This window comes from Sebastes fasciatus, chromosome 23, assembly GCF_043250625.1.
Source record: "Sebastes fasciatus isolate fSebFas1 chromosome 23, fSebFas1.pri, whole genome shotgun sequence".
Taxonomy (NCBI): Eukaryota; Metazoa; Chordata; class Actinopteri; order Perciformes; family Sebastidae; genus Sebastes; species Sebastes fasciatus.
This window is the reverse complement of record NC_133817.1, coordinates 6,642,521-6,655,931: the sequence shown is the minus strand read 5'-3', so window position 1 is coordinate 6,655,931 and position 13,411 is coordinate 6,642,521. Positions and strand designations below refer to the sequence as shown.

Below are 13,411 nucleotides of genomic sequence, written 5' to 3'. Positions count from 1 at the left end.
ACCAACTCTTTTAATTCGATGAATCACTTTATCCTAATTGAGGATTTGACCAGGTGTGCTGCTAGGGCTTCTGGTACCTGAAAACAGGTGAGAACTGAAAACGAGATGTTAAGAGAGGCTTTAAGTAATCAGTCACATTTTGATGCAAGTGACAGAACAACTTGTATCAGTGCTGAAAAACTAACAAAAAGCAAAATACAGTTCCTCAGTATATTCTGTGTTCTGTCCTCAGATGGAGCATCCACCCCAGAGGCAGTGTTGCTCATCAACTACACAGTCAGCATGCTTCATGTAGTGTGGTGCCTCCTGGTGGCAGCAGACTGCTACATCCATCAGATCCAACCTGCACCTCCACAAACAGCTTGAACAAAACAATTAGGACAAGATATATATAATAACAACAATAACAATACAGTAAATATATCAAAAAAGACAAGTGTGTGTGTGTGGTTAGTGTTTTTGAGGAGGATATTGATTTAAATATCTATAAAGACTTCTTCAAACAACATTGTGAGTGGGAAAAAAAAAAAAAAACATCAGTAAGAAGCTGATTCAGATTGTACTTTTTAAATTTAATTACATTTATTTGTTTAAATTAAAAAGACATTTTTACACTTTTACTTAACCAAAAGTAAAAATGAAATGAGTCTAAATAACAAACAGAAATAAACAGTGATATTAGTTCCTCTGTAATTTAATGCATGCTCATGTAGAGATTACAATAATTTATTTTTAATCAGAGTTAAAGTGTTAAACTGCTCCAGATCTCATCAGTCTCATTGATTTTCCAGATTCAACTGACTGTGCACCATCTAATTGGTCAGTGGCATCTGATTGGTCAATGCAATTAGTCTGCGCCATCTGATTGGTCAGCGCCTCAGGTGGGCTTGTCTGGGGGCGTGGCTTGTCAAACAACAGCAGAGAGGATAGTGGCATTGATTGAACACGTGAAATAGTGAAAACAGTTGCACACGTTGCTCCCCTCTTCTCTCTCTTTCTGATAACAATTTACTGGTTTGTTTTTTTCTGCAGAAACAGCAGGTGGTGGAAGTTGTACTTTGTAACAATGTTTGACCTGAAAAAGAGGAATAGTTTGACTCTGAACAGCCGAGAGACAGAGGAGTTCAGAAGAGTGGCAGTCAGAAGGAAGGTCAAAGGTGCTGCAGTGGACTGTCTCAGCTCACACACAGGTGAGCTACCTTTCATTTAAGAGGAGCTTTTTTCTCTATTCTAATCAAAAATAATGATGCAAAACAGATTAATAATGGAGTTTTTTGGCTTATATTGGCTCTAATATTGTCTGCATTCAATGCAGGCTCCATAACAGATAATAATGCACACAGTGCACTTTCATAGACTAAGCTACTGGAGTTACCCTGCACTATATTCACTTTTAACAATCTCTTCTGCACTATATTCACTTTTAACAATCTCTTCTGCACTATATTCACTTTTAACAGTCTCTTCTGCACTATATTCACTTTTAACAATCTCTTCTGCACTATATTCACTTTTAACAGTCTCTTCTGCACTATATTCACTTTTTAACAGTCTCTTCTGCACTATATTCACTTTTAACAGTCTCTTCTGCACTATATTCACTTTTTAACAGTCTCTTCTGCACTATATTCACTTTTAACAGTCTCTTCTGCACTATATTCACTTTTTAACAGTCTCTTCTGCACTATACTCACTTTTTAACAGTCTCTTCTGCACTATATTCACTTTTAACAGTCTCTTCTGCACTATACTCACTTTTAACAGTCTCTTCTGCACTATATTCACTTTTAACAGTCTCTTCTGCACTATATTCACTTTTTAACAGTCTCTTCTGCACTATACTCACTTTTAACAATCTCTTCTGCACTATATTCACTTTTTAACAGTCTCTTCTGCACTATATTCACTTTTAACAGTCTCTTCTGCACTATACTCACTTTTAACAGTCTCTTCTGCACTATACTCACTTTTAACAATCTCTTCTGCACTATATTCACTTTTTAACAGTCTCTTCTGCACTATATTCACTTTTAACAGTCTCTTCTGCACTATACTCACTTTTTAACAGTCTCTTCTGCACTATATTCACTTTTTAACAGTCTCTTCTGCACTATACTCACTTTTAACAATCTCTTCTGCACTATATTCACTTTTTAACAGTCTCTTCTGCACTATATTCACTTTTAACAGTCTCTTCTGCACTATATTCACTTTTTAACAGTCTTCTGCACTATATTCACTTTTAACAGTCTCTTCTGCACTATATTCACTTTTAACAGTCTTCTGCACTATATTCACTTTTAACAGTCTCTTCTGCACTATATTCACTTTTAACAGTCTCTTCTGCACTATATTCACTTTTTTAATAGTCCTGTATCACAGCTGTTACCCTGCACCATATTCAGTTTTAACAGTTTTCTTCATCTCATTGTATTTGTATATCTGGTATATTTTTTGTACTTTGCACTACTAACTTTTTTACTGCCTTTTTAATAACATGTTTTTCACTATGGAACTGTGATGCCGAATTTCCCTCGGCATTAATAAAGTTACGATCTATCTATCTATCTATCTATCTAGCAAAGGCCAAACTACATTGCTAAAGTGCATAAAAAGTGACCAGTAGTAGATAGGATGGTGAGTTTTATTTGAATTTGTGTGCAAAACTAAGAATGCATATGAGTGGATATTGGTTGGAAACACTATCAAAATATTGTCTGAATATTTTCCAATGTGTCTGCTGTCACACCAACCAGAGGGTGATAAAGGAAGCTGACAGACTTGTTGTGTTGGTATACATCATTAAATGATTTTTTTTAGTTTCCCTAGTCAGCTTGTTAATATAATGCCATTGTATGTATTGCACTTGGTGTGCATGCATGTTTTTTTTGCACAGTTGGCCTATTAGCCTCTTATCTTATTGTTGGATTACTGCTGTGAAATCTCTTTCCCCTGATTCAGCCTGGACTTTGCCTGCGTGTCTTGAGACCACCGGCATTTGTCAATCCCTCTCTCACACACACACACACAGACACTCACACAAAGCCGTTCTGTTCCCCCCATTGAGGCCGAGCTATCTGTGTAGATTAGAGAAGTATGTTTGCTCCAATGGTACTGTCAGATGCAAGATTCAATAGTGTCATCCATCTCTCCGACCTATAATGCACTTTGGTTTGAGCCTTGTTGAAACAAGCAGCCATACAAAACATACAAAGTAAGGCCATTAATTACATTTTAAGATGAAAATAACTGCCAGTTTTTTTTGCAAGAGGGGTGTTAAAACTTTGAGACAAAGACATCTCAAAACTATATATATATATATATATATATATGTATAAATGTGTGTGTGTGTGTGTGTGTGTGTGTGTGTGTGTGTGTATATATATATATATATACACACACACACAGTCGTGCTTTTTGGATTCAGTTCATGTAGTTGAAAACATTAAAGGAATAGTTCGACATTTGAGGAAAGACACTTTTTTTTCATAGTCCTTTTTAAAGTTGCAGCTAGTTACTGAATTGGGTATCAAGAATCGTAGCATTTCCCTGGTGCTGGTAACGACTACTAAATTTCTGGTATTGCGTCATCCCTAGTTAGCACTGTTGGATACAAGCCGACCGCTCAGCTGTCGCCATGTTGAGAACCGTGCGGAGGCAATAGAAATGCTCCCAATCTCGCATTTTGCACCTTTTAATGTTGTAGTCGCATGTTGTAGTTTTATGGGGGGGTTATGTGCCAGACTATTTCTTGGCTGGGAGTAGTGACCAGTGGATTAAGAACAGGAAAGCGTGTTATATTAAATTAACTCAAGCCTATTTTTTTTATTTTACAATATCTCTTCCCCTGGACTCAGTTCTTTTAAAATGAACAAACTCAAATGGTAGAGGCTTTTGGATATTTTTAAAAAGCAGTCACCTATCGCTGTAGCCTCCAACGTGCATCTTTCTCTTTGTAGTTTTTGTGCTCCACCTCCACCTAGACATCAGTGCTGTCTAACAACTACGAGATTGTAGTGGGAGTGATAGTACTCTATTTATTCAGAAAAGTGCTGAATGTTGCTCTGAGACCTTAAATAACATGTAAAACTGGTTAAAAGTTGGAGAAAAGAGAGAAGTGAGAAAGCAGAAGTATTGAGAAAGTATAGTCCTCTCCACATGACAAGCACATTTGTCACATCAGCAGAGCCAAGAGTGAACAGCAAAAAACTTTACTTTGTTATACAAGTTATGGATAATTACATAAATTTGGACATAAATTGCAGGTAAGAAAACAAAATGTTACACAATTTTGAAAGTAGTAAATTGTTGTTGTGAAGTAAAGATGTCAGTGGAACAGTCAGATTTCAGAGAGTAATGAAACCGCAGTGAATACTATGATGTGTTTAACATGCATACTTGTTTTTTTTGAGGATCCGTGTTAGATAAAATACAAAACCAGCGTAAACCAAGAATAATCCATTTCATCTTTGATTCTAGACAAAAAGTAATCCTCACATGGAACATTTTGTACTTTTGGACTAAATAATAATTAGAAACTAATTGATTTAGTCTTTGGTTCAAGATTGAGCATGCAGGATAGTATACCTACAGGCAGAAGGAAACAATACAGCAATAGATAGGCATAATACTGTACGGCAACAACCTGCAGTGCTTATAGAAGTACAAGATGCAAGATAATGTTTGGAGCTGCAGCAATTAATCAATTAGCTGTCAACTATTAAATCAATCGCCAGCTATTTTGATAATCAATTAATCGGTTCGAGTCATTTTCTAAGAAAAAAAAAGTTAAAATTCTCTGATTCCAGCTTCTTAAATGTGAATATTTTCTTATTTCTTTACTCCTCTATGACAGTAAACTGAATATCTTTGAGTTGTGGACAAAACAAGATATTTGAGAACGTCATCTTCATGTCATTTTCTGACATTTTATAGACCAAACAGATTAATCAACAATTAAAGTAATCGTTGCAGCCCTAATAATGTTTGTTAAAGTGCAGATGAAACACTTGACCAGTAACAGTACACAACCAAGGGATTAGCAACACTACAGTAAGGTCAGTTTTTCCATGTGTGTGCATTTCTTAGCAGTTGAAGGCTCAAGAGGAACATGACCTCTGAATCATCAAATGTTGTGTGTAGTTTCTAAGGACGCTACAAAATAGGTCCTCAAAGTTCAAAGCTAGGTCATTTTATTTTAGTTGGAAACTTTGCGTACAATGATTTTGCAAGACATTTAGATTTTTTTCCACTTTTTGTAATGGTGCAACCAAATTTGCAGACCTTGTACATGCACAAAAAACTAAACAACACACTAAAGCAAAGGGAAAAATCACAAAAGCATAATAGGTCCCCTTTAACATTGTGTATTTTAGATATTTCACCCGGTATAACTATGATAAAACCTATGAAAGAAGTACTATGTACAGAAAACATTGCCATGCAGTGTGGGGGAAAATGTGTTTATAGTAACCGTGTATTTCTTTTAGTAGTGAGCAGCAGTGGAGTTAGCGGCTCGTACAGCTGTGGCCAGGCTTGTGACAGAGACTGTGGATCAGAACCAAACGCTAAACCTGGTGCCGAGGAAGACAACGAAAGAAGCCCAGCGAAAAGATCACCTCTCAAACCACAAGGTAGGCATGAAGTCCAGCAGAATAAAAGCTATCTATGCAAGTCTATTACTCTAAGTTGCATTTGTGGACTATACAGTACCTGCAAGACATTGTACTATAATCATAAATGCTATCTCTTATGCAGTGCCTCCTAAACCAGCTCACCTCAAGAGTCCTCTGAGGGCAGGACAAGCTCAAGCCCTCAGTCCCACTACAGGAAAATCACTACCTCAACCAGTTAACGGCACAGAGCAAGACCAGAGTCCTAACAGAGGTCACGGAGTTTCTGTTTCCTGTGTCAGCCCAGCGCAGAACTGTCTAGGCTCCCCTAGTCCAATCAGAGGAAGAGGGAACAGTTTTTTGAATGGAGCACATATCAGCCCTGCCAGACTCACTCAGGGGGTTTCTTACATTACAAGCAGTCCACTTTTAGGATCTCCAAGTCCAGGCAAAAGAGGCATTCGGAGCCGTAGCCCATCGAGGGAAGGAGGGCACAGCCCTGCTAAATTGTCCCCGAGGAACCTCAGCCCTCTCGGAGGATTACTGCAGACCCCCAGCCCTGTACAGGGGAGGATGGGGAGCTACAGCCCCGCCAAGAACTCTAAATCCTGGCTAGGACTGCACAGGATCCCAGGCAGCAAGACAGACGGACAAGACAAGAGAGCGGGGAAGTCTTTGAGCGTGCCCGACTTGATTGTTTACATGGACGAGAGCAGGTTGGGTTTTTTTATTTGGTCTGTTTCTGCACCATCATTGTCTGTATACCTTTCCGTAGCATGTATAGCACCATCCAGTCATTTCTTTCAATGATAGATGCACTTTATTTCTGCAGGATTCCCACCAAAAAAGTTGAACGCTCTCTTCTGAAACCGCCGCAATCCATCAACTGCACCGTGCCAGCCATCACCATCAAAGCACCGGTTCACCACAGACTCAATCATGCCGTGAGTGAAAACCATCTATCGAGCATCGGAAAAAAAGAGCACTCTCCAGGACAAATGAACGGCATAGTGAAGGGGAGAGATTGCCCGGTGGTAAACGGGAAGGGAATAAATGACAAAACGGAAGAAGGCAAGATGCGTATACGATACGGCTCCAAGTCCACCTGCCAGTGGAACGAGGCGACAACAGAAGATGATGGGATTCGCAAGGAGTCTAAAGGTGAACAAAGTGATGAGGAGACGAGGAAGGAGAGAGGAGGAGGAGGAGAGACAAAAGATGAAGAGAACACCGAGCAGAAGTTGTACAGTATAGCCAATGAACTGCTGCAGACGGAGAGACACTACGTGGCTCGTCTCCACCTGCTGGACCAGGTCAGCGTGGTCATCTGTTTGTGGCTTCCTCCACCAAAATGCTTGTTTCTTTGTTTACATTTCTTTGTGTAGGATCAAGTGTGAAATTCATTTCGTGCCTTTCTTAACTCCCACCACAGGTGTTCTGCTCACGCCTAACAGAAGAGGCGGGCCGAGGCTCGTTTCCTCCCGACGTGATAAGAAATATCTTCTCCAACATTTCCTCCATCTACTCCTTCCACAGCCAGTTTCTGCTGCCTGACCTGGAGAGCTGCATCAGCCACTGGTGGGTGTTTCACGTCATAAACACAGACTCCATTCAGACCCGTTCTGCCCGTTACAGTATGGAAAAGTTGTATATGAAAATCAACTTGCTATGTGACACTCGCATTACTTGCTACACTTCTTCCAAGTACATGCTGTCTCATTGTTTAAACATGATAGGGGTGAGGTTTACTTATGATGCCGCAGCTGTTTGTGGTAGCAGGATGAATATCATTTTTGTATCTAAAGGCTGTTTTCTCAAGTTTTTCTCCGACTGAGCCAGAAATCTCCACTTCAGTAGCAACCAAACTGTCCAGTTTCATTCCGTTCTATATTTCTGAAGGTTTTTACAGAGGGGCCTGTTCATATATCATTCAAAGCCTGATTTATATCACATTTTATTCCTAAAAACATGGTAAAAATAGATTTTTTTAATTGCTGTTGACAGTATTTTCTGATTTGTGGAGTGATAAGAGATCCAAGATTCCCTCTGTAAAAACTTTTGACTCTAATATGGCAACAAAATGAAACAAGAGTACAAGAACAAGAATAAAATAATTCCTCATTTGTATATTTAAACATAAAATTTCAGAAAACTTCAGAAAGAAATGAACCGGGGAAGTTTAATGGTGATATCTATTAGTCCCAAATTCTACCCTATTCACCTGGGGTGTCTCCCCTTAAAATCAGTCACCTGACCTCAACTGAGCTTATGTTTTACTTGCTGAATACCAGACTGAAGGCAGCAAACAAGCAAGTCTGCAGTGCAGCTCTGGCTGAGCATCAGCGGGGCAAATGCTGAACGTTGAACGACTGAACGAAGTCTTTTGTGTAGTAGACGTCAGGACTTGCTACCAAAACATTAAATATGATTGCTTCTACATTTCTCATATTATTTTCTGTCCCCTAAAATTGAGAAACTATATATATATATATATATATATATATATATATATATATATATAAAAGGTCAACACTTTACCCTCTACGTGTAGGTGTGAGAGCCCGGGCCTGGGTACGGTTCTGGTGCAACACGCACCCTTCCTGAGGATGTACGCAGACTACGTAAGTAACTTTGACCAGGCCATGGAGCTGGTGAGGACCTGGACTGAACGCTCCTCTGCCTTCAGAAACATCGTCCAGGACATACAGGTAAAGCATACTCAGTAGGGTATGTGCAATACTATGCACATAAAGGTACAGAGGTCTGAGTGTGATGTTGTCTTGTTTTTAGAGTCAGGAGGTTTGTGGTAGCCTGACCCTGCAGCACCACATGTTGGAACCGGTCCAGAGGGTTCCACGTTATGAGATGCTGCTCAGGGATTACCTGAAGAAACTGCCCAAGGATAACCCAGATTATGATCTTGCTCACAGTACGTATATGCTGTACCATTATTACTAGCTTAATTGCTCCGAGTGTGCTTGTGTAAGGTTTTGATGGTCCACCTTTTTCCCCTCATAAAGTGCCCGTCTGTCTCTGATGGGTTGTTGTGTCTGTAACAAGCAGAGTGAACCTTTTCCTTTGTCTCCTCCTGCAGAGTCCTTGCAGACCATTTCCATGGCAGCCACCCACTCAAACAGCGCCATCCACAAAGCTGTACGTTACCATTACACACCATTTACCATTGTGCTAAGTAAGATATCATCACTTTCGCACAACACATTAACGGTATTATATTGTCAAACGTGATCCTGTTATTATTATTATTGTTATGTTATTATTATTGTGCAAACCGATGTGTTTTAGTGTTTCTCTTTCCTTCCCTGTAGGAGAGCCTGAAGCGGCTGCTGGAGATCTACGAGATGGTCGGAGAGGAGGAGGTGGTCAACCCGACCAACGAGTTCCTCAGGGAAGGTCGTCTGTTCAAGCTTGCTGCCAGGAACGCATCTGCCCTGGAGAGGCACCTATTCCTGGTTAGAAACGGATGCAGACACACCAACATCTTTGTTAAACAATGATCCTTAATCTGCCAAAAACCTTTTGAATGTGCATATAGCCACCCCTCTATCTTAATTAACCTCTTCAAAATCTGACTGGCTGCAGTTGAACCTGGCCACTATTTGATCTTTCGGAGGTTGTGAAGATACTGGCATCATATGAAACTAGAAAACCAAAGGAATCCATTGGTACCAACCATGTCATACTAGCTTCCTGCTGTAAATAACGCTCCAAACTAAATCAAAACTGGTTCTATGCGTTGAATGCAGTACCTGTGAGGGTTTCTGGACAATATCTGTCATTGTTTTGTGTTAATTGATTTACAATAATAAATATATACATACATTTGCATAAAGCAATCATATTTGTCCACTCCCATGTTGATAAGAGTATTAAATACTTGACAAATCTCCCTTTGAGCTACATTTTGAACAATTTAAAAATGTGATTAATCGTGATTAACTATGGACTATAATGCGATTACATATTTTAATCGGTTGACAGCCCTAATCACAATTCATAAAAGTAACCTTGTGAATTATGGTGTTTTTCTTCACAGTTCAACAACTTCCTGCTGTGCTGCAATCCAAAGTTCAGCCTAGTTGGGCAGCGTTTCACTGTCCGCTGCAGGATCGGAGTGGATGGCATGGAGGTGCAGCAGACCACCAATGAAGACCACCCATACACCTTCCAGGTCTCTGGAAAGGAGAAGACCCTTGAGCTGCAGACCAGGTGTGTGTGTGTGTGTGTGCAGTAAAAGTGTTAAATTACTCAACATATTGTCGTCTGTGAACATAATCGTGTTATTGAATTTCAGCACATTTACAGTAAGTGCATTAAATGTGTAATTGCTTTTTTACTCATTTGTTTTTTCAAGCTCTGAACAAGACCGAGATGAGTGGATAAAGGTACCGGGGTATTTTTATTATTCAGTGTTTAAATATTACATGAATTTAGAAAAGTGAGTTTTCTAAAAACAAGTTTTATTTCCAGGTAATTCAGCGAGCCATTGATGTGTTTCAGAAGAAAAATGAAACCTTCAAATTGGCTTCTAAGGAGCTGAATGTAGAAGAACCAGTAAGTTTGATAATATTTCAGAAGTATGTATTTATAATCTATTCAGAAAATTATGCAAAGACTCCAACAACATCCCAGCTGATTTGCAAGTGTTTTAACAGTGCGAGGAACTCGGCCGACGCGCCCCTCGCTGGATCAGGGACAACGAGGTGACCGTGTGCATGAAATGCCAGGAGCCTTTCAACGCACTCACCAGGAGAAGACATCACTGCAGAGCCTGTGGCTGCGTGAGTGACGAGACGTGACGTCTTAATACTGAACACGCAAATAAACAGAGAAAAGCTCTTTTAAGGTACAAGATAACAGTGATGGTTTCTCTGCTCCCCCAGGTGGTGTGCTGGAAGTGTTCAGACAACAAAGTGGCTTTAGAGTATGACGGCAACAAGCTGAACAAAGTGTGTAAATCCTGCTACTCCATCCTGACCGAGAGGGTGGAGGGAAAGAAGAGGAGGACACTGGAGGTGAGTCTGGTGTGTTTTCTAAAGGTCTTTTTTAGGAGCATAAAATACAACATAACATGGACGTAAGTCTTTAACCGCGTTGTGTTTTCTTGTATGTCCCAGTCGGAGGTATCTGCAGTGTCTAGTGACTGCGTAATGAGTGGCTTCCTGCTGTATGGTGACAACCCCAACACCTGGCAACACGTATGGTCTGTTATCCCCCTGACTGAACCTCCGGTCCTCCAACTGTACACCGCTCCTCAGGTAGGATCTCTGTGATGAAGAATAATGTAACAATGCAACCATTGGAGTAATGATGCCAAACACTTCGTTTCTGTTTTGTATGGCGTTGTTATTCGGGTGGGCCTGTTTCTATAGGATATGCATGTGATGTTGTCACAGACAGATGTCCCCACAGTCTCTCCCCCTCAAACACGCACAACACAACAGTCACCATCTGCATCATGCTCTCTCATGGAAAAAAGGGAAACCCTGCTGAAATTGTAAAGCTGTTGGCTAGTTGTGCAATCAACTACACAAACAGATTCTGACTTTTTAAAAGGTTAGATTAAAGCTGCTCCTGCTTCTTTTATGAATGAAACCTAATGAATCTCAAAACATTTTACATATCCACAGAAAACTACAATATTCTTTTGAAGTCCTCATGCTTTGAATCCATCTTCAGCTGCATTAAATCTGGACCTACAGCAAATGCCCTTTGGCTTTGTTTTAGTGTAACATTACTTTCCCAAGTGTCTGGCTACATACACAGATACTGTTGGTGATAAATTAAAGAACAAAATCAATATAAAGTGTCCTATGATGGTGGTGGAGAGCGCTGTCAAACAACCGTAGAAATCTACCGTAGAAAAATCACAATTTCAACTTGGGTTGAAATCTGGTTAATGTGAGGACCATGATATACAATTCACATCATTTTCATTGTCCTCAAACCATTTGGTAACTTCTCGTGCCCTGCATTTTGTTAAGTTTCTTTAGTCATGTCTTCAGGTTTTCCCCATATGTCCAAAGCCGCTTCATTCTAAAAAAAAATTAAAATGTCTTTATTTGGTTTTCAATTTTACAGATTCAGTTCAATGCAAACGACATTTTGTGTTTTACAAACAAATTATTAAACTAGAATGGCACTCGGAGAGCGCAGACCTCCGCCAAGCTGCCCGAGTACGAATGCCCCCCTCTCCGTGCAGCTTGCGCCATCATCAACGTGTATTTTTGTTTATGTTGAGATCGGCTGTACGTAGCGGAGCAGCGTAAAACACTTCATTCAAACTGGACAGACATGTCGTCCCCCCCCCCCCCCCCCCCCCTCCCCACTCCTCCATATCTCCAGGATGTGAAGCCCATGTCCAGTATCCCTCTACTGGGCAGCAGTGTGGAGGATTCCCCCGAGGATCTCCAGGGTCAGCCTTGTTTCTGTTTAAGACAATCTAAAAGCACCCACACTTTCTTCTGCGCCGGCTCGGGTCTCAAACGGAGCTGGCTGACTGCTCTGAAAGATGCTGCGACCGACAGGCAGTGCACGCTCAACAGCTACGACATCATCACCAATGGCTCCAGATGTTACATTAATGGTAACGTCAGTGACGGAAGCGTCTCTAGTGGTGAGGAATTTATCATCATTGGACACCAGGAATACCACTGCTGAATGTTTGAGAAGACGGCCACACAACAGATGTTGAGCTTTGAACTGGACATTTTATAAAATGAATGAAATCTAGAATCAGGAATGTAAAAGTTGTTAATAAGAATATTCAGACTGAGAACTGTGTTTTTCCTTCCAAGTGGCGATGCACTTTATTTCTGAAATGGTTTTACAGTAAAATAAATAAAGTGAAGGTGTTTTAACATGAGTCGGACTATCCCTTCAACTACAAACATGGTTGCTTTAGCTCTGTACACGTGGTCTAAGGTGCCATGCGATGTGGGGGTGAAAATATGTTGATTTCTTACAGCGGACGGTTGAACACAAAATTGCATGAGGGTTTCAGTGATACACAGGAGGCTCTGTGGGATCATAATTGCCTTATAAAACACATTCAACTGACCCCATTTCTTCACAGATGATGTTACAGCAATTGAATATTTACACTCAAAATGATTAACAGCTAAAGAAACTAAATAAACAATACTTTTAAAAAAGATAAATGATCACTGTAAAACATAAAATGACAGAATAATAACCATTAGTTTGTTGTAGGAGTACATCATAGCTCGCGTGTGTGTGTGTGGAAAAAGCACCAGGTTAACAATATGACTGACTTTAAATGACATTTCAATAGAATTCGTCTTTTTCAGCACATGTATTTTAACATTGCAGTTGTGTAATGTTGGTCGGTCTAAAAGAAATTCCTCAAACGTTGCTGTTCCACACAAAATTGCTAAACTGTACCTGATCTATGGAGGTATGCAGGCTGAAATCATTACTGTCCCATCAAAGGGGAAAAATTGCTTAAAGCTGCATTAATGAGTATTTTCTTTTTTATATGACTACATGGAATGTGAAAGCAGTCGCTGACAAACTTGCAGAGAATTATCGCTAATCTGTGCAGCTCCATGGAGATATTTAAGCCTCTTAGCTAGTTATGGTTTTATGAAGCATTTTAACTGTATGGTTGCAATCTCACTACTCTCGTCAACCGTGTTTACAGCGTCAGCAGACTGTTATTTTCGGCAAAATGTTTCGATAAATTGACTGTTACCTATCCAGCGCTAAACAGGAGACCTACAAAGTTAGCAGCTGCTAGTAAAGAAAGTCGAACAGCTAAA

At 40.0% G+C, this 13,411-nt stretch overlaps 1 protein-coding gene across 2 annotated transcripts; it reads left to right on the top strand.

Annotated features, from left to right (window-relative positions):
* Positions 1-902: 902 nt before the first annotated feature.
* LOC141761702 (FYVE, RhoGEF and PH domain-containing protein 4-like) lies at positions 903-12,495 on the top strand. 2 transcript variants are annotated; one of them, XM_074625261.1, is made up of 16 exons: positions 903-1,190; positions 5,493-5,633; positions 5,758-6,328; positions 6,445-6,925; positions 7,045-7,190; positions 8,164-8,320; positions 8,403-8,541; positions 8,707-8,765; positions 8,939-9,082; positions 9,667-9,839; positions 9,985-10,015; positions 10,101-10,184; positions 10,286-10,411; positions 10,514-10,645; positions 10,748-10,888; positions 11,976-12,495. In XM_074625261.1, exons 1-16 carry the CDS (start codon positions 1,067-1,069, stop codon positions 12,288-12,290), a joined length of 2,964 nt encoding a protein of 987 aa, XP_074481362.1. In that variant the 5' UTR covers positions 903-1,066; the 3' UTR covers positions 12,291-12,495. The 2 variants fall into 2 exon arrangements, with proteins under 2 accessions (XP_074481362.1, XP_074481360.1); XM_074625259.1 differs by having other exon boundaries at positions 5,490-5,633.
* Positions 12,496-13,411: the final 916 nt, after the last annotated feature.

What these genes read in the sequence shown, in the direction of transcription:
- LOC141761702 (XM_074625259.1), top strand. Translation starts at nt 1,067, where the DNA reads ATGTTTGACCTGAAAAAGAGGAATAGTTTGACTCTGAACAGCCGAGAG. An exon ending in GTTTACATGGACGAGAGCAG is followed by an intron (nt 6,329 to 6,444) that starts GTTGGGTTTTTT and finishes TTATTTCTGCAG; the next exon opens with GATTCCCACCAAAAAAGTTG. An exon ending in GAGAGCTGCATCAGCCACTG is followed by an intron (nt 7,191 to 8,163) that starts GTGGGTGTTTCA and finishes CTCTACGTGTAG; the next exon opens with GTGTGAGAGCCCGGGCCTGG.